This window comes from Rhodnius prolixus, unplaced genomic scaffold (assembly GCF_049639745.1).
Source record: "Rhodnius prolixus isolate KJV_2025 unplaced genomic scaffold, Rpr scaffold_12, whole genome shotgun sequence".
NCBI classification, from domain to species: domain Eukaryota; kingdom Metazoa; phylum Arthropoda; class Insecta; order Hemiptera; family Reduviidae; genus Rhodnius; species Rhodnius prolixus.
The window spans coordinates 15,671,395-15,693,561 of record NW_027411635.1 but is presented as its reverse complement, the minus strand read 5'-3'; the positions used below and the strand labels follow the sequence as shown (position 1 = coordinate 15,693,561).

General features: G+C 32.0%; 1 protein-coding gene across 1 annotated transcript; it reads left to right on the top strand.

The window, feature by feature from the left end:
- The first annotated feature begins 1,964 nt into the window (after window positions 1-1,964).
- Window positions 1,965-21,309, top strand: LOC141462091 (kynurenine/alpha-aminoadipate aminotransferase, mitochondrial-like). The gene is made up of 10 exons (XM_074143691.1): window positions 1,965-2,126; window positions 4,991-5,145; window positions 7,952-8,120; window positions 9,209-9,398; window positions 10,120-10,236; window positions 10,937-11,080; window positions 12,073-12,252; window positions 17,705-17,831; window positions 18,570-18,781; window positions 21,149-21,309. Exons 1-10 carry the CDS (start codon window positions 2,089-2,091, stop codon window positions 21,215-21,217), a joined length of 1,401 nt encoding a protein of 466 aa, XP_073999792.1. The 5' UTR covers window positions 1,965-2,088; the 3' UTR covers window positions 21,218-21,309.
- The last annotated feature ends 858 nt before the right edge of the window (window positions 21,310-22,167 follow it).

The following is a 22,167-nucleotide window of genomic DNA, read 5'->3' as shown; positions in this document are numbered from 1 at the left end:
AATGCCCGTAATCGAATTTACTCTGAAAATTGTTACAAATATAAGTGAACAAATCATATGTTTGTACGTTGGGCTTAAGACCAGCTCACATCACTGGCTTGATATCTATGAACAGCGGTCATGTAGCTATTATTGTTATTATTATTATGATTATTTGTCACTATTATTGTTATTATTATTATTATTATGATTATTTGTTACTATTATTGTTATTATTATTATTATGATTATTTGTTACTATTATTGTTATTATTATTATTATGATTATTTGTTACTATTATTGTTATTATTATTATTATGATTATTTGTTACTATTATTGTTATTATTATTATTATTACTATTATTATGATTATGATTATTATTAATGTATTTATTATTACTTGAATTCAATATTGAATTTATCTTAACATGAATTCAAAACAAGCAACTACAAGGCATGAGTCCTACACTTTAAAAGTTTGAAATCCCAATCCAGCTATCAGCTCCTTGGCTATGGAAAGCGTACATACTTGTTGCCAGCAATGCAAACCTGTTTAACAGGTTTAAACAAGTTCATGTGAACTTAAAAAAAACAAAAAACAACGCCCACCAACGCCACAGGAGTACTTTCTCTTTTTTCTTACTCTACTAAGAGAAGGTGTTTTGTAATCGTACAGATTCCCAAATTTTAGTTAATCCCAAGAAATATAAGTTTTTAGAAGCACTATGTCAGAGGAGGAAAAAATTATTTTACAAATTGGTATGTTACTATTTGTCTGTGTGTTCCGTTTTTTCCTTCAAATAGAATCCATTCTGAAGGAGAATTCATTTTTCACTCGCTCCGTTGTACATTGCACATGTATTGCAGTGTGTTTTTGTAACTTTAAAACTCAAAAAAAGAAGTATCACAGAAAGATTGAATTTGATACTTAGCTTAGGCGGTAGCAGAGGATGCCATAATTGAGTTTTAGTCAAAATTGGTGGATTGTATCGCTTTACTGAATGAATTTTTCAGTGTTTTAAGCAGCTTATACGTTCTTTCTAAACTTATACCGATAATTTTCAATACGTAAGTCTAAAACTGTTATTTGTAACATTTTTTTGGGGAGGAAAATCGATTAAGGACAATTCTAAGAAAATGAGGAGGTTAGGCTTTCCTCTTAAGTGCTATTACTGCATATTGTACTGCATTACCACCTGTTTAATATTAATAAAAAGTCAAAAGTGAGACTGAATTTCCAAATTTTATGAAAACTGACTGACCAGAAGTGCCATTTCCCGCATAGATTTTTCCGTATTTCCAGATTTTTCCCGCAAACAGCTTAAACGATTTTATTACAACTTTTTATAGTGATTAAAAACATATAAATCTACAATCCACTGCTGTAAAACATTCTTCCTGAAAATTCGATTCTGGGTATTTCTGCGATAATGTACTAGGTCAATGATTTCTTTAGTGTTAATAATTAAATATGGCTCAAATATTCCGAGTTTGGAGAATATTAATGAGTTCGAATCTTGGGAATAGCCGTTAGAGAAAGACGTGTGAGTGTGCACACTAGATTCCTTTTTTATTCTCTTTAATGGCGTGATTTTCATTACCACAAAATAGCAGAGTTACGCAAATATTTGTGTCAATAGTATAATAGATAGGAAATAAGAGGCAAGATATTATCTGCTGCAGAACATTTACACTATTTTTATATATATATATATATATATATATATTTATTTATTAATCACTTTCTCAAGTTAATTGGGATCTGGTCGTAGCTCAAAAATAATTTAAATATATATATATATCAATCTGATAAAAATATGACCTTGGCACTTTTCTTCCTTATCGGCCAAAACGATATGAATTTAGCGGATTAATGCTGATATTTTTAATAAAATTCGCTGGTGAATAACAATGTAGTAGCTGATAAAACATCAGGACTTTTTTTTAAAGATAACCCAACAATTTTTATTAATTATCAGATCTTATTGCGAGTATGGTGGTGATTACAGTAATTCTGCTTTAAATGAACAGTTATCAGTTAACAGTAGACAGTTGGTGCTGTAAACAACTGTTGTGACAGTATAGTGAAGTTATAAAGATCGCAATAATGCATTTTGGCTTTAAAACTTTTCTTTTTAGAGTGACGTAAGTAATTAATAATTGTTTATATTAAAAGAAATTGTTTATTTAATATAAATGTAATTTTTGCATTTTTTTTTTGTACTTTCACTGAAAGAACCGTTGCATTCGTGTTAGATTCACGTGTTTTATAAAAATGATTTGAACTCCATTGATGCTGCAAATCTTATTTTATTATTATTATTATTTTTTTTTCAAATGACTTATTTTTAAAAGGTGATTAAAACCATTGTTAGTCTCAAAAACATTTGATTTAATGTACACTAACTTTATTAAGACCTCTTTTATTATAAGTTCCGAACTATTAAAGCATTCATCTTAGATACAGAATTTCTAACAGACTTTTCAAAAGCTTTTGATTGTAGAGTATTTCAGAAAAAAAAAATTAGAGCTTGGGAAATCATGGATATCTTTTCCAATGGATCGCAACTTACCATATGGTAGAAAATTAAAGCTAGGGCAATATGAGTTTTTAAGATTTGTATAAACAATTTTATTTATTTATTTATTATTTTTTTCTGCTGATGACGTGCACATTTATTCCACAATTGATTCTTTAGATGATTCCCCTGAGCGTGCAATAAATCAAGATCACTTTATCAGTGTTCAGTAAATACTGTTGCATCCAAAATTAATTAATACGAAATTATATCATTTCATATAATACAGCTGCCGATAATTTTTAGCTATATATTCAAACTTTATGAAGGATTATTTGAATTTAATATTAAGATATTTCTTACAATCTCATGTAAGCTTGTCTGAAATTGTGGTCACTCAAAGTGCATTTATTATGTAATAAACAAGTTAATTAAGCTTTTTGGTTACTATTAATCAAAACGATTCTTTGTCGCGTAGGGCATGGACCAAAATTGGTCCTTATTTCACTCAAACAAATTCAACTTAATCTTCAAATTGCCCATTTTCATTTGAACATTTCTATTATCTATTCATCTCATCTACTCTCCATTTCTCAATTTTGGTGTCCAAATTTTCTTAGAAACGATTAACATCGGTACTCGGCCAATGGTTGGAATAAAATCACCTTCGCTAGCATATCCGCCTGTTTATTGCCTGGAATTCCCTCTTACCCAGTCTTTTTATATTCGATTCTCTTACAAGGTTTATAAGAATCCTTGAGGACCACTAAGTATTTTCTGAACAGCTTTACTCTTGAAGAAGATTCTAAACTCCTTTTCCTGTGGATTTCTGATTATAATTAGAAAATAATTGCCATCCATAATTTATAGTTTTAATCCATGGTACTCTAAAGAATCGCTACTAATTCTGCATGAAACTCTAAAGCGAAGAGTTGATTTGCTTCAATATCCTCCAGACACCAGCTCCATTAAATCGAATGTTCTCTTATCTGGGACCTGTGAGTTTAACAAACCAATATCACTGGGTACCTAGTCGTTAGAGTTCTTAGCTCCTTATCGCTTAAACTATTTGTTCTTGCCTGAAAATTCTTTTTAGAAGCCTTTCTTCTTGCTTCTTAAATCCGTCTAAGATATGTGAATTGAGTTAATCTCACTTATCATCGTCGTAATCTCTGTGGGTTTGCAATAAAGTTGATGAGGAATGTCATTCCTTGTCACTTGGACCACCAAAACACCATATATCGAAGGAGTATGTTTTACTCGGTTTTTATCACTGAACGTGCGATCAAATTCTTAACTTCCAGTCTTATCTACTACCCTACGAGTTCTTAAAGTTATTTAGCAGATTCAGATTCATGACTATGCCAATAAAATCATTATACATACATTATACATTATAGTTCCTTTTTTCCATTATAATAGTGGATTCATTCAAATTATCGAGTATGCATTCCTGCAAATATTATACTATTTAGGTCTCACATTGATTCTTCTGCATCCAAATTCTTAAGAGTCCTGCAGAAAACAGATTGGCTTAACTTTAATTTATATACTTATTTCTCAAAGTTAGACTGTTTGTTTTAATCATTATTATTGTGATTGTATCAAATGGAATCCATTACATAAAGTGATGTATTTTTAATATCAATTCTAGCGGACTTTTCAGGGTACATGTAAAAAAAATTCAAATTACCCTCTTTATAGGATATTATTTTGGTTTCTTTATTGTGCTTAAGCATTACATTTATTTAGCAAAGTAATGCCTATTTTGTCAGATGTGATTTAAACCCAATTGCTAAATTACGTAATGATTACTTGTCTATATATGTACATAGACGAATCCACAAATTGAAAGGTCAATTAATATAATTCTCATATTATACGCATTTCATGTTTATACTTTTGTTGTAACAATTAGATATTGTATTTTAATTTTTGTTTATTTTGGACTCTCTTTTGTTGGAAAAAAATCTGTTTTAAGATACTGTGTTTTCTAAAAAAAAAGAGTGGTCTTTAGAAAAAAATGGCTTGTGTGTTAGATTTCTATTTTATTTGAGTACCCACTTGGGGGACCAGGCCAATGACCTTAGAGAAGGAAATCCATCAATCGGAAAAATGACTCATATGTAAAACTTAATACTAATTCCATTTGGGTTGGAATTTTGACGATTTTTACGCTCCTAGTTACCCAGCGACAACTTTAGAGCTGGGCTTGTCTGGTAGCTAGGTTGACGAAACTTTTGCTTTACTCTTTAGTTACTGAACTCAGCACTTAAAAGAGAATATCATGAAGGCTATGGAAGCCTAGAATCAAAATTAATAATAAAGCGAAGGCCAGTTCTAGTTCATGGGCTTGATACGCCACTGTGAAAAGCTAGCATTTTTCTGTCCCAAAATCCTAATGAAATAAGTCTCATGTGTCTTTATAAAATTGTTTAATTTTTTATTAATTGTTTTGGTTAAAATTTTATTTTGAAAATTTGTTTCCAGTGGCACGAATGGATGTGTGCAGAAGATATATCCGAAGAAATCACTAGCAAAACGTTTTTTTAGCAACCAGTTCAATAATGATGAAACGCTAGACTACAAATACTTCACTAATACTGTCACAAAAAGAAGAAGACCTTCCATGCTAAGAGAATTAAGTAATAATCTTATAGTTTATTTATAGCTTTATCTTTATTTATTGCTAGTGTTAGCATTCGATTCGGTTTTCTCGTTGCTTTATTGTTATTTAAGGCAACCACAAATTGAAAACATCGCCTCAACTGGTATGTTCAACTTAGCCGTGTAAAATAACTTTTATTTAGTTTCATTTTGTTTAAATCAGAAAAATGGCAGCTCGGAAACTGAAAACCAGATCAAAAAGAGAGAAAAAAACTATGAAAAGGCAAAAGAACACAAATGAATTTATTAATGCAGCCCACCTTGTAAAAGAAATCTTGGTGCAAATATATATTCCAGCACCTCGCTACATGTACTCGTAGTTTAATTAGGAATTGATATTTTTTTTAAACCCTAATTTAAAAAAGAAAACTTTAATTTTTTTTCATAAAATTTATTGAATTTTTAATTATATTGAAACCAATATGACAATTATTTTAAAAACTCAATCCTCATAAAATTTGTACACAGATAACAATCGAAATTTGAAATAAAGGCATTGTGTGGTGCAACAAATCATTTTTTACAAACCTGATAGCGATTTATAGTAATTTATATATTTATTTTTAAGATTATTTCTATTTAAAAAAAATAATCTTAAATATATATATAAAAAAATACGTTATTTTATCTCATTTGTGATAAGAAAAAGAATTACTCTGTGTCAAATTTTTGATATCAGTTTTTAATCTGAAATATTCGTTTTGTGGTCTCATGAGAAAGAAAAAATGGTTTTTAAAAAAGATCTATGAGAATATGAGAAAGATTTCGTTTGCTTAAGTGCATGGAATCTGGCCGTAACGTTTTGCGATAAAAAATCTCTCAACGATTAGAAAGTGTTATCTCTGTATTGTTTTTTTCTGTTGCTCTCGAATTAGGCTCATATTTAAGGACTTTTTTGGGGGATGTGTGAAAGCAGCGCCCAATGTGCCATTTATTGAACAAGTGTATTGAACGTTTTTGTTATCGATATAAAATTAATCTGTTACAAAAAAAAAATTCGTAATTTTAAGAAAACTGATTGGCCAGAGAAGCGGAATTTTTCGAATAGTTTGTTTCATCTATTTACAATTTTCTTCTTTCCGAAAATACTTCAAATGGTTATCTAAACAACTTACTGTCCATCGTGCTGAGGCTGCCAGTTCACTGGAAATGGTTCCTGGCACCAGTGTCCTTAGATAATGATGTGCCCATAATGATAATGATGTGTTTTTAGGGGAATCTTTTTTGGCTCGGCTCTTGAGCTAGACATCCAAAGCTATCCGAGAACGGTAGTCTTAGGGTACGTTCACAACGGAGCTGTGAGCATAGATGATAGCGGAGATGATAGCAGTGATGCATCAGCGCTTATAGAATAACCTAGTACATTCTTATGTGAGCGTGCACAACGAAGCTTCGACTAGTGACTCATACGCGCTGCTATAAACGAGCATAGATGATAGAATTGAATTTTTCATTTTTCTGCTAGCTGAACTCCAGTATCGGAGCTTCAAAATGGACGTCGAAAAATTATTTAGAGCTGTCTTTACTCATTATTTTTGGTTATTATTTTATTATTTACTTTTAAACAATATTTTGTTTTTTAAATCGTGCTTACATTTATTTTCATGTGTATTTATTTGTTTTTTTTTTTCAATAAAATCATTACTTACCTAAGAGTAATCACTAGTTTTTCTTCTATGGCTATAGGATTTCCATGACAATTTTTCTAAAGTTTTCTTAATTTTGACCTTATTTTTTCTAAAATATAGTCGAATGTGGGTGGACCCATCCTCACATATTCAAAAAAACGATCCGGATAATTTCTAAGTTCCTTATATAAATAGTGAAATTCACCCAAAGTACTTCGTTTTTTATTTATGGTATGTACATGATATTTTCTAAAGCGTTTTTTCTTTAAAATATACCTTTTTGTTGCTGCTGAACATAAAAACTCTTCTTCACTTCTCGGACATGTTGCATGTATCACAGCTCTGTTGTGCACACTAATCAGCGATTATATTTTACTCTATCAGTTATCATCTCTGCTATCATCTATACTCACAGCTCCGTTGTAAACGTACCCTTAAGCCAGGCTTCAAATAAACATAACCATTAAGGGTGTCTAAGATGGAATAACTCTCCAGTAAAAAGGGTGGATCTTGTAACAGACAAACCTAGGCGAAGGGAAGCTAAAATCGCTTTCTTTTAGATTTAAACGAACTGAATCAGTTTTACTTGAACAAAAATTAAAATGAAATCGAAACACAAAGAAAAAATGTAAATTAACCTTACCCTAAAATAATTGCAACTTAAAATTAAAGAAGAAACTATGTACGAAATATTTTTAAACGTCGGTCCTCCTCAGAGCGGTAGACGATAGAATTGCAGCTGCACCGGCCAGATTATCAGTATAAAAAAATATTGTTTTATTGGTGACGGACGATAAACAGTTGCACGGTGAATATATCAGTCGAACGATCAGCTACTCTGGTTTAATATTGTAATAAAATATAGGCAACTAGTACAGCCTATGCCATCTAGCGGATATTTTGGTTGTTAGCTATGTCATTGCTAAAAAAGATGTTCCAATGTAGCCCCAATAAATCGTACCGTCTTAAAAGACTTGTACACGATTGTTAAAATCTTTTTTATTTTTATTAGTATCATTTACTGTAAGTATGCATTATTGTATGCCACAGTTGGGACAACTTTGTGGACTCTCCATGGAACTATACTTTCTTCTAACATCACCACCATTAGTTATATATTCATCGTGTGACCCTTATCTATTATCTATTTTTACAGCACATGTGATGTCACGAATGCCTCCAGAAACCATCTCATTCGCCGTAGGAGTGCCAAATGTAAATACGTTTCCTTTTGAAGAAATAAACATAAAATTGAAGGATGGTAATACTATTGTTATCAAAGGAAAAGACCTAGGCACTGCACTTCAGTATCTTCCCTCCAGAGGGTTAGTTTAAATCACATATTATATAAAATAATACGTTATTGCCACGTTAGTTTTTTTTCCCCTTTTTGGCCGAGTACCGAAGTCATGGCTGAATAAAAGTAAAAAAAATATAATGCCTATTTTTTGGCAGGCTGGCTTTGTGTCCAACTACTAAATTAGGTGTCGTGGGCGGAGGCGACGACATACTTAACTGTAAATTTCTTTAATTAACCATTAAATAAAATCCAATGCCTAGACCGAGAATATAGCCTTGTACCGCAATACATCTTAGCTTTGCGGGTCTAGCCTCTAGCGCCTGATTATCTTAGCTTAATAATAATATTTTCTTTTGTGGCTAATACAACATAGATCTCACATTTAGTTCAGGTACAGCCAACAGTGAGAGAGACAAACGTTGTCTTTTTCAAGGCATGATCTCCGATTGCGTACCAAAAACTCTTTCAACGCAGAATCTTGAGTGATAACAGCTTTGATACAAACATATGCAGCTATTAAAGCCAGCTCTTACTTACACACAATACAATAGAATATGTTCTCCTATATCCATTATTCTGGAAAATTGTTCAAAAAAAAAATCATCAAATGACGAAAATAGATCTATAAAAAATGTGTTCAACTTTTTGTCTCTTCCTATTCAACTTTAGCCGTAATCAAAATATAAACATCGATAATTAAAGTTAAACGACAATATATTAAAATTTAAAACATAGATAATAAGTTATTTTTATCTGATCCCTGCTCGAAATTCTCGTCAAATATTTCTTTCTTCTGACAATGTTCTTTTTAGCAAAAAGTGCAAGAATACTTTGCTACAGGACAGGCATTAATATACTCCTTTAATTATTGGTAAGGTTTATTTATTTTTATTTTTTGGAGGAATGGAACATTAACTGGGGCTCTCTCTCGGGTTGCTTCCACATTCAAAAATAAAAAGTTTCTGAAGAAATTCCTCTAGCGCATTTTTGAATTGCCAAGGCGTTCACTGTTATTTTTATTTCTTTACTGATAATAGCAAACACCAATTTGTCTATTAGTCGTCCGTTATCTATTATAGTTTTTATGTAAAACTATTTCTGCAACACTTTTAGGTACACCGAACTAATAGGATGGTTAAGGAAATTTCAAGATCATGTTCACGGGCAGAATGACTGGTCAAATACTTCCATTTTGGTGACCGCCGGCGGCCAAGAGGCTCTTTGCAACAGTATTGAGATGAGCATGGAAGAAGGTGGCTCAGTGCTAGTTCAGGACCCCGTCTATCCTGCCGTTGCGGACTTGGTAAGTAATTTATTTTTTAAAGTGAAAAAAATCGAAGTGTTTGTAATCATGTCAAATTTTATTTAAAATTTAGTTTCGGGTGGAAAATTTTCAATTTTGAGGACGTTAGATTCTGCAAGCAATTTGGGTATGATTATTAGGAATCGCTTTTTCTTCGACTGAATCTTGGAACATACTTATTTCAACCCTCTCTCTATGCTATGCCACTAACTTATCCTATAAAATTAACTCTAAATTCTTAGCCCTAACGTCTAAATTGAAACACATATGTACTTATAATAACAAACATCTGATAGATTGACTTCAACTACGCATTTCCATTCAGTTGCTAGCCCAACTACCAGTCCGCTATTTCGATCGTCTCCCACTCTCCAATCTTCGCATCTCTTCCTCTTCCTAACTCCCGCTATTCACACTCCTCAGAAAATATTGATGGCTAATTTTTCACTACTATTAATTCATTTTAAATAAAATACTATTCCGTTTTAGTTCCTCCACTTCTTGTTCATTATCACTATTATAGTCCCTGAACAGACTTGGTCTGTTGTCGCAACCACTTTCCTTCACTACCACTGTGTTCTGAGCCACCTGATCTTCTGACAGGTTCTCTTCCACGCCAACGTAAACGGGGATCTTTCTCTTTTCTTTCTGCCATCCCAGATGGCTGGTGAAAAGGTTTCGTTTTACATTTGCATTTAATTTTAGAATTATTTCCTTTCAGGTGAGACCGTACCGACCACATTACCTATCTCTGCCGCAAGATAAAGATGGAATTCGCCCAGACATCTTATTGCAGAAACTAGATTATTGTGTAAAAAATAATATTCCACTTCCTAAGGTAATACAAAAATCTTCTAAACTATAAGTAATATTTATAAAACTTTTAGAGAGCCATCAATAATATAGCAATTGTTCTAGTTCACCAAATAATTTCAATAATTATTAAGAGACATCAAGGTAAACATTACGCCTACCAGACTCCAAATCTCGTTTCTCTTGTTTTCAGTGAAGGCCAGCCATTTTCCTTCTTTAAAAAACTTTCCACCCACTCTCCCATGGGCCTCGTTTCTTTTATTTATTTACTGAAACCAATTTGCAAAGTACGAAGTCAGAATAATTGGAAAATATTTAGTATTTCTAAATATAAAAGTTCAAGTAATATTAATGTTGTCATTCAATGTAAAATAATAGATTAAGAAGAGATTAGCTCAGCGTTTATTGCACTAGATTCCCTACATAGAGATACCGGGTTCGAGTGCAGCTGGGTGCAATTCTCCATTCTTAATTAATGCTCCATTTTTCTTATTCAAATTGTTCTCTCCATCGTTTTTTTTTATTACATAAACATAAAAGGGATTTGGTGACTTATAATTTTTATTTATAGGTATGGCAATCATAATTCTTCCATTCACTTGGATAAGTCCCCTCTTTCTAAAATGTGGATAATATTTTGGAGTGAGCATTGATTTTAGGTGGAGACAGATTTTTTTTAATTTTCTATATACCTCAATTTCATTGCATTTATTAAACATTTTCAGTTACTGTATGTCAATCCGACAGGATGCAACCCATCTGGAGCTAGTTTAACAACTGAAAGGAAAAAACAAATTTATGAAATAGCTTGTAAATACAATTTCCTTATTTTAGAGGACGATTCATACTTCTATCTTCATTTTCTTCAGGTAGGTTGTCATTATTTATTTAGTTTGGTAATTTTATCTTTTGAAATGGCGATATTTATTTTATTTTTTTAACTTTTGAGGGGTCTAGAAAGAAACAACATGTTGGCAATTGATTGACTTCTATAGGTCTTCAATGACACATACTTGTTGAACACAACCAGTTTATCTTATCGATCACATAATCGAAAGTTTTTATTTGTTACACGAGCCTCTTCAACTTCATTTTACTCCATTTTCAGCATAGATAAGGGGAATCTCTTGACTTGCTTTCTTTCGATTAACTTATTGGAAACGACTACATTGTTAATGCCTGTGAAAAATATTGCGATTTTTTATGCATATTTTTTTGCGGATATCATTTCTCAAATTGGCATTTAATTAATTTTGGAGGCAATTAATATGTATTAATTGCCACTATTTCAAAATATCCTCTCTCCATTCTTCTAATTATTTTACATTTCTTCGAGTACTCTATTCTTAAAAGAAATCTTCGCAATAGAAGCATTATTAATTATTCCATAAGATCCAGACGGCAATTAAGGCCCTTCGTGTCCACCAAGTCAACTCTTGGTACAGAAATATATCAAGACTGGCATAGAATTATGTTCAACCTCTTCTCAAGACAGGCAGTCTCTTTCAATTAACCGAATAAAGCTACGGATATGCAAGATTACCCTTCTACCTATATCTGGCATTTGACTCAGGTAGTATTAGCAGAGTCGGCTTTATAGACTTCCATTTTGTATAGGACAGCACTCTGAAATTTATAGTAAATAGAGGTTTCTTTTTCAAACCAAAAGCAGTTACAAAACTGCAATGTTTTGCTGGAAAGTGGTTAAGTGGCTTGTTGATTTTAATGAATAAGGTTCAAGACATTGTTTCTATATTTACTTAATTAAAACTTCTTATGTGCATATCAACTTCATTAAAAATGATTTATCAGTTACATTAATTATTTTATAAATTACTTAACCAAAATCCTGATGTTTAAGGAAGATCCAGTTAGTTTTCTTTCGTTAGACACAGAAGGGCGAGTAGTGCGATTTGATTCTTTCTCAAAGATTCTTAGTTCCGGATTAAGAGTCGGATTTGTGACCGGTCCAGAACCATTACTCAGAAACATCGAGCTACACGTTCAAGTATCTACATTGCACGCTTCAGCAATATCTCAGGTATTTAATTCAAATTGTTTATAGAGAGTATATTAATTCAATTTATACTTACCATAATATTTTTTGGGTAAACCAATTTTTAAACTCATTGCTCTAGGTCAGTGGTTCTTAACCTTTTCATAGAAGCGGAACACAATTATATGTATATATTTTTCTCGCGGAACACTAACATTAAATAAATTGAAATTCGGTATTTAGCAAGGACTTAAAATTAAATTCAAATTAAAAAAAAAGGAACAATTTTTTGTTTTCGTATCTTTCCCAAGTTTCTAAATTTCAATACATTTAAAATTGAAATTTCACGTAAAACTTCGACAATATTCGCGGAACACCGGTTAAGAACCACTGCTTTATATCTTCTAAAATTATAGATCTGTGCGCAAAATAACTATAGTTTATAATTGAGAAAAACAAAGTGTACAAGAGAACAAAATTTTATACGAATACGTGGTTCACAGTGGGAGATATAGAACGGCCATAATTTTACAGAATTTCATGACCCAAAAAATTTTCGAACCCTTTATATCTTCTACATTTATAGATCTGTGCAAAAAATAACTATAGCTTATAATTGAGAAACACAAAGTGTACAAGAGAACAAAATTTCATACGATTACGTGGTTCACAGTGGGAGATATAGAACGGCCATAATTTTACAGAATTTCATGACCCAAAAAATATTCAACCCTTTATATCTTCTACATTTATAGATCTGTGCACAAAATAACTATAGCTTATAATTAAGAAAAATAAAGTGTACAAGAGAACAAAATTTCATACGAATACGTGGTTCACAGTGGGAGATATAGAACGGCCATAATTTTACAGAATTTCATGACCCAAAAAATTTTCAACCCTTTATATCTTCTACATTTATAGATCTGTGCACAAAATAACTATAGCTTATAATTAAGAAAAACAAAGTGTACAAGAGAACAAAATTTCATACGAATACGTGGTTCACAGTGGGAGACATAGAACGGCCATAATTTTACAGAATTTCATGACCCAAAAAATTTTCAACCCTTTATATCTTCTACATTTATAGATCTGTGCAAAAAATAACTATAGCTTATAATTGAGAAAAACAAAGTGTACAAGAGAACAAAATTTCATACGAATACGTGGTTCACAGTGGGAGATATAGAACGGCCATAATTTTACAGAATTTCATGACCCAAAAAATTTTCAACCCTTTATATCATCTACATTTATAGATCTGTGCACCAAATAACTATAGCTCATAATTGAGAAAAACAAAGTGTACAAGAGAACAAAATTTCATACGAATACGTGGTTCACAGCGGGAGATATAGAACGGCCATAATTTTACAGAATTTCATGACCCAAAAAATTTTTAACCCTTAATATCTTCTACATTTATAGATCTGTGCACCAAATAACTATAGCTTATAATTGAGAAAAACAAAGTGTACAAGAGAACAAAATTTCATACGAATACGTGGTTCACAGTGGGAGATATAGAACGGCCATAATTTTACAGAATTTCATGACCCAAAAAATTTTCAACCCTTTATATCTTCTACATTTATAGATCTGTGCACCAAATAACTATAGCTCATAATTGAGAAAAACAAAGTGTACAAGAGAACAAAATTTCATACGAATACGTGGTTCACAGTGGGAGATATAGAACGGCCATAATTTTACAGAATTTCATGACCCAAAAAATTTTTAACCCTTAATATCTTCAACATTTATAGATCTGTGCACCAAATAACTATAGCTTATAATTGAGAAAAACAAAGTGTACAAGAGAACAAAATTTCATACGAATACGTGGTTCACAGTGGGAAATATAGAACGGCCATAATTTTACAGAATTTCATGAACCAAAAAATTTTCAACCCTTAATATCTTCTACATTTATAGATCTGTGCACAAAATAACTATAGCTTATAATTGAGAAAAACAAAGTGTACAAGAGAACAAAATTTCATACGAATACGTGGTTCACAGTGGGAGATATAGAACGGCCATAATTTTACAGAATTTCATGACCCAAAAAATTTTCAACCCTTTATATCTACTACATTCATAGATCTGTGCACCAAATAACTATAGCTTATAATTGAGAAAAACAAAGTGTACAAGAGAACAAAATTTCATACGAATACGTGGTTCACAGTGGGAGATATAGAACGGCCATAATTTTACAGAATTTCATGACCCAAAAAATTTTCAACCCTTAATATCTTCTACATTTATAGATCTGTGCACCAAATAACTATAGCTTATAATTGAGAAAAACAAAGTGTACAAGAGAACAAAATTTCATACGAATACGTGGTTCATAGTGGGAGATATAGAACGGCCATAATTTTACAGAATTTCATGACCCAAAAAATTTTCAACCCTTAATATCTTCTACATTTATAGATCTGTGCACAAAATAACTATAGCTTATAATTGAGAAAAATAAAGTGTACAAGAGAACAAAATTTCATACGAATACGTGGTTCACAGTGGGAGATATAGAACGGCCATAATTTTACAGAATTTCATGACCCAAAAAATTTTCAACCCTTAATATCTTCTACATTTATAGATCTGTGCACAAAATAACAATAGCTTATAATTGAGAAAAACAAAGTGTACAAGAGAACAAAATTTCATACGAATACGTGGTTCACAGTGGGAGATATAGAACGGCCATAATTTTACAGAATTTCATGACCCAAAAAATTTTCAACCCTTTATATCTTCTACATTTATAGATCTGTGCACAAAATAACTATAGCTTATAATTGAGAAAAACAAAGTGTACAAGAGAACAAAATTTCATACGAATACGTGGTTCACAGTGGGAGATATAGAACGGCCATAATTTTACAGAATTTCATGACCCAAAAATTTTTCAACCCTTTATATCTTCTACATTTATAGATCTGTGCACAAAATAACTATAGCTTATAATTGAGAAAAACAAAGTGTATAAGAGAACAAAATTTCATACGAATACGTGGTTCACAGTGGGAGATATAGAACGGCCATAATTTTACAGAATTTCATGACCCAAAAAATTTTCAACCCTTTATATCTTCTACATTTATAGATCTGTGCACAAAATAACTATAGCTTATAATTGAGAAAAACAAAGTGTACAAGAGAACAAAATTTCATACGAATACGTGGCTCACAGTGGGAGATATAGAACGGCCATAATTTTACAGAATTTCATGACCCAAAAAATTTTCAACCCTTTATATCTTCTACATTTATAGATCTGTGCACAAAATAACTATAGCTTATAATTGAGAAAAACAAAGTGTACAAGAGAACAAAATTTCATACGAATACGTGGTTCACAGTGGGAGATATAGAACGGCCATAATTTTACAGAATTTCATGACCCAAAAAATTTTCAACCCTTTATATCTTCTACATTTATAGATCTGTGCAAAAAATAACTATAGCTTATAATTAAGAAAAACAAAGTGTACAAGAGAACAAAAATTTCATACGAATACGTGGTTCACAGTGGGAGATATAGAACGGCCATAATTTTACAGAATTTCATGACCCAAAAAATTTTCAACCCTTTATATCTTCTTCATTTATAGATCTGTGCACAAAATAAGTATAGCTAATAATTGAGAAAAACAAAGTGTACAAGAGAACAAAATTTCATACGAATACGTGGTTCACAGTGGGAGATATAGAACGGCCATAATTTTACAGAATTTCATGACCCAAAAAATTTTCAACCCTTAATATCTTCTACATTTATAGATCTGTGCACCAAATATCTATAGCTTATAATTGAGAAAAACAAAGTGTACAAGAGAACAAAATTTCATACGAATACGTGGTTCACAGTGGGAGATATAGAACGGGCATAATTTTACAGAATTTCATGACCCAAAAAATTTTCAACCCTTAATATCTTTTACATTTATAGATCTGTGCACAAAATAACTATAGCTTATAATTGAGAAAAACAAAGTGTACAAGAGAACAAAATTTCATACGAATACGTGGTTCACAGTGGGAGATATAGAACGGCCATAATTTTACAGAATTTCATGACCCAAAAAATTTTCAACCCTTAATATCTTTTACATTTATAGATCTGTGCACAAAATAACTATAGCTTATAATTGAGAAAAACAAAGTGTACAAGGGAACAAAATTTCATACGAATACGTGGTTCACAGTGGGAGATATAGAACGGCCATAATTTTACAGAATTTCATGACCCAAAAAATTTTCAACCCTTTATATCAGTGGTTCTTAACCTTTTCATAGACGCGGAACACAGTTATATGTATATATTTTTCTCGCGGAACACTAATATTAAATAATTTGAAATTCGGTATTTAGCTAGAACTTAAAATTAAATTCAAATTAAAAAAAAGGAACAATTTTTTGTTTTCGTATTTTTTCTAAGTTTCTAAATTTCAATACATTTAAAATTGAAATTTCGCGGAATACTTGGACCAGTATCGCGGACACCGGTTAAGAACTACTGCTCTAGGCACTTGTATACAGGGTTTACATGGTGGAGTGGTCGAAACTTCGAGGGGTGATTAAGCATCTCAAATGCAACAAAAATGATACTGTTCACTATAGCCCGATTCTCAGTAGTATCCAAGATATTTGCATTTTTAACTTTTCCGTCGATATTCGCGTTTTTCACCATAAAAGCGGCCGTAACTTTTCTATCCTTTATCCTACAACAAATCTGCTTATTCCAAACGAAAGAGCATTAAATTTCCTATAAATATGCTCAATACAGAGCCTCAAAACGTTTTTTATAAGCAATGAAATGTTTACTTTAATGTCTAAAAAATTCGTTCTCGATGATTTCTGTTAACATTTTCCGCTCTATTTTTTCAATGATTAATGAATCAAGGAGTCACCCAGGAGTCAGAAGAAGTTGTGCATTTATTGAGCTTCAAGACCATATGGATTTTTTTCGTTTTTAGTATAACTGTACCCCAAACAGAGGTGTGTAAATGCAGAAAACCAACTTTTCACTGATATCAAATTATTAATTTACTCGTATGTCAATTTTTGGAGAAGGAACAAAAAGAAAAGTAACCATTTTAGTTTTGAACAATTATTATTTAATAAAACGGAAGTAAAAAATAAAGTAGCAATAAAACGCAGTAGTTGACTACAATTGTTGGTGCAACTTATTTGAATGACATAATGGAGGTTTTTTTATCAAAGTTAATTAATAATAATTCAAAAATAAAATAGTTATTTTCTTTTTGATCCTTCTCCAAAAATTGATTAGTTTTGACTAATTTGGTGGACAGGACACCATGAACTTGGAAGGAAAACAGACCGACGACAACTAAAACCTAAAATAACAAAAGACGTTAATTCTAAACATAAAAAATTATTGCCCCAATCCAACATAAACAAAAGATATTTTTATATTAATTAACACACAACATTTTCAAATATATTATATTGTTTCTAGATGATTATATGCAAAATGTTCGATTTATATGGTATTGAAGGTCTCTTAGATCATTTTAAAACTGTCAGAGATTTCTACGATACGAAGAAAACGCAAATGATTGCAGCAGTTGAACGCCATCTTCAAGGTAATTGTGTGGTTTTTTTTTTAAATAACCATTTTATGGCTAATACTTAAAGGTTTCTTTTTCATTTCCATGTTATGATTGAAATTATTGATACTCGTGATTATTTTCATTTGATTTTGTTTAGTATATCTTCAAATATGAACAGCGGGTGTAACAAAAATGCCTCTAAAAACCGTTCATATGCTTCCGATGTTTAAATACAAGATATATTAATCTTTAAACCGTAGAGTACATCTTTACTATGGCTCATTCAAATAGTTAAATCAATTGTGAGCATGTTTAGAAAACCGTAGATTCTATCTTACGATATGTAGTTATTTTTATGTTAGTACAGTTGCGAAAACTGTGCTCGTTCAATATAAAAGTCGAAGGGTTAGGTGTTTTTGATCAGTGTATTGCTCACGTTGGTTTCAAAACTTTTATAGTGGTGATACGACCTTAGAAAGAAATGAGCTGTTACAGGCGGCCATTGCTTGACATTGATGAAGCTTTTACGGGAAGCCGTCGAGTCAAATCCGGCCACTAATTTCTGTGAAATTGCTGCAGCATTTTGGCAGTGTCTAAAAATGGCCGTTAGACACCATCCCCATACTGTGGATACGGTAAGAACAAGGTATGATAATGTCACATGACTTACACGGCTAGGAGAGCTCGGCAGTTCTGACATCCTGAAAGAAGCAAGCTTATTCTAGTTTTAAGTTCTACAGGGGAACCGAATTCGAAATTTCTTGGTTCTAGGTCTAGCTGAATGGAATCAACCAAGTGGCGGCATGTTCCTGTGGGTGAAAATTAACGGAATAAAGAACGTTTACAGCATGGCTCTAGAGCGGTGTGTGGAGAACAACTTGCTGGTGGTGCCCGGACATCCGTTCATGTATCTGGACCGTGACAATGATTGCTCTTATATTAGGATGTCGTACTCGCTGGTCTCTGAAGAAGAAATGGATATGGTACTTCATTTTTTTCCTTTACTCATTACAATTCTCACTATTTGTTCTAACTCAATAATTTTCTGCCAACTCCGAACTTTTGAGACATATCTAAATCTTTAGGAAAAATTCCTTCCAGTGATCACAATCGCATCTAGTACAAGGTGCCTCAGGTGTTTTCGGAATTAAGACTAAGATTAATGCTAAAGCTGCCTGGACTTTAAGATGTATTTAGGTTATCCTTTTTCATCTTTCTCCTTCTTTGGCCCTACGGTCCTGAAAGGAGTTTTCTATTGAACAGAAAGAATTTACTGAAAATTTTAAAGAAAACTTTAAACTCATTTAAAAAAGATTGGTGGTAAAGTAGTGAACCAAAGATGCACAAAATATAGCCTACACGATGACCAGATAAAAGATGTAAATATCAATCTAATAACTATTCTACAAGTTCATCAGAGGTTTTGTTTATGTCATGTATGTGTTTTTGTTTTACATTAATTTAAGTTGGCTGTCATGTTACTATAAAGGTAAAACTACGTAAAAATCAGTACTGAGTATATTATAATATCAGCTTTTATTTATGAATGTAAGTTTTATTCAATGTGTTACATTTAGCAGAATTATGCTATCTCATTTTTCTGCTATTATTAGCCAGAGCCAGAAAGTGCAATACTGTCAGTAATTGCAGTTGCATATTCTGCATTTGATCCAAGACATGCAGTTTACCATCTTATATTTCATAAGCCTTTTGCTTACGGAGTTTTAAGTCTTCACATTATTTGAATTTTTGCAATATACTTAAAACATGTTATTGTGTCCTGCTCTCGGTTTTTCAACATGCGACATAGAGCAGTCTACCCTAGCCAATAACTTTCGTTCATTAGATTGGGGAATTGATGTCACCGCAGTTAGTAAGTACATAAAAGTGCCAAACGTATTTATAAACTAGAGTTTAGCTTCTAATTAAAGCATGTGGCGAGTATATCCAAATTATGGACTTGGCAAATGAATTCTGCGCGAGATACTTCCAAATCAGCAAAGTACAAATAGGATTTAAAGGTTTTTTCAAGGCATGGCTTGTGTTTATGGGTAAAAAGCCACCCAAGAAATTTTAAATCTTTGAATCACGGTCCTTCTCATACTGCACTCTTTAGCGCAAGGATCGCGAAGAATAATGATTCCGATTGTGAAGAATATTTCAGTAATTGTGCTTTTGTTGCCTACAGTTTACTTAACATGTGTAAAGCTCTTAATAAGGTTTGAGATTAGAGGTGTCAAACTCAACTAAACCACGGGCCACTTGGTGCAACAGACAAGATTCACGCGGGCCACAACATATTTACAAATTTTCCTAGTTTTCCGAATATCTGGGGATTCAAGAGACTGAGAACAGACGATCTTCATTAACCCCTTAACGTGCACGCTCGAGTTAACTCGAGCGCGCTAAACTGGCCAAACTGTGCACACTCTTGATAATTTGAGCGGCGTTGCACTTTATGCTACTATAATTTTTCACTCTCGAATATAATCGAGAATTGAAAATAATGTGAAAGCAAAGAAAAACAATCGTTTTATAGATATTTATCATTTACATGGGATTGTAAGCTATAACACTTACTTATTCAAATATAAAATATAGCGGTTTTTTCAAAAAAACTGTGCATTAAGGGGTTAAGGTAGATAGATGTTTAACACAGTTAATCTTGATCTGTATGCCGTTTTATTTAATTTCAAAGACGGAAATAGTTGCTCACACAAGAACGTACTCCAAAAATAACATAAAATTTGTACAGCAAACATTTTTTGGATATTTCTCACCTAAATAAGAAATTATTTTGGGAATTTCTACTTCCGCCTTTTAAAACCGAATCATTCTGGAATTCCACTGAGAGTGGCCGACATATGGCTTCCAAACGTCGCTGGAACTAAGTCAGCGCGTTTATACAAGCCCACAGGCCCCCCCAGGAAAGGCCCTAGGGCGTGTATACTCCGTCTTCAGTAGTTAACGGAAACTGGGAATTGTGTGTACGATATTGCCTCAATCCTCTCTTAAGCGCTATTTCCTTCATAAAAACTTGGTCTATTTTCATTTTATTTCAGAGTACATCGTGGGCCACAAGAAATTACCTCGGGGGGGCGCCGAGTTTGACACCCCTGACTTAGAACTATCACTCATTCTGTTTGCATTTTTTCCCCTTGTTGTCAGCTATGTACTTAGCGACAGTTTATGATCTCAATTATTGCGTTTAACTCAATAATAGAGTGAGAATTGAATGAATTCTTTGTTTATGTTTCGATATTTAATTATGATACACGAAAATTAAGTATTCTATTTCAATTATTTATTTGTTTCACTAACAAATTAATTGAAATACATTTTTGTTGCAGGGTTGTGCCAAGTTAGCAGAAATGATACGCGCTGAAAAAGAAAGTTTAAAAATGAGAAGCGTTAGTTAATAAAATTTGAAACAGATAATTTAAATCTGGGCACTCATCGAAAAATACATATAAAACTACTTCAACTGAAATAAAGAAATATTTGAAATTAATTGAATTTTTCTGTATACTCGTATGTGATGTCAATTTAAAAATATCCTTATAATTATGTAATCCTAATTATTTTAAGTGTTAGACATTTGATGAATTATGTTGAGCTTGAATTAAAAATTTAGAACTAGAAATTAGGATTCTCTTTCCCTGCCATATTGCTTTTTTCTACTTGCCAAGAGATGCCATGTCCAGGAATTATGGACTAACTACTTATTAGTGGAGTCAGAAGAATTCGTCGAGCGTCAGAAGGGCGTCATAATCTTAGGATGGAGTACGCGAGGAACGAAGCTTACTTTCCAAGCTTATCCACTCTCTCTAAACTGAAGTTTAAATTTAAATGAATTTAAATTTAAGTTTAAATGATTTTGTTTTTATTTTCTTAAAAGGGTTCCTAAAGGATTATCACACAAATTTACACAATTTTAAATAGCAGTTATTGCACAAAAATTTCCCTAATCGCTTTTATCAAAAGAGTTTTATCACCAATACGCTGTGCTTACCATTTAAGAAAGCGTAAATGATATTAATTGTATTCAAAAGGTATTGGTGTGTAATTTCTTGTGTTAGGGGTCCACAAGAAAATACACACCAATACCTTTTGAATAATTGCGATTGTAAGAAGTCTCTCTTTCAGAAAAAAAAACTAAATATAGAAATTGTAATTATAATATCGAGCTTTTTCTTCTTAAAACTCTTTCTGTTCCTACACCTCGCCAGATGGTGTAGTGACATTGTACCAGAAGCTTTTATAAGTGGAAATGCAATCCTCTAAGCACAAATGTCTTAAGACGGATGGAAACCCATACAGTGTAGTTCTTCGGAAGTAAATATAGAACAGGTTAATGCAGTAAACACAT

Coding starts and splice junctions, on each gene's coding strand:
- LOC141462091 (XM_074143691.1), top strand. CDS start 2,089: ATGCATTTTGGCTTTAAAACTTTTCTTTTTAGAGTGAC. Junction 8,121..9,208: donor CAGTATCTTCCCTCCAGAGG/GTTAGTTTAAAT, acceptor CAACACTTTTAG/GTACACCGAACTAATAGGAT. Junction 10,237..10,936: donor ATAATATTCCACTTCCTAAG/GTAATACAAAAA, acceptor AAACATTTTCAG/TTACTGTATGTCAATCCGAC.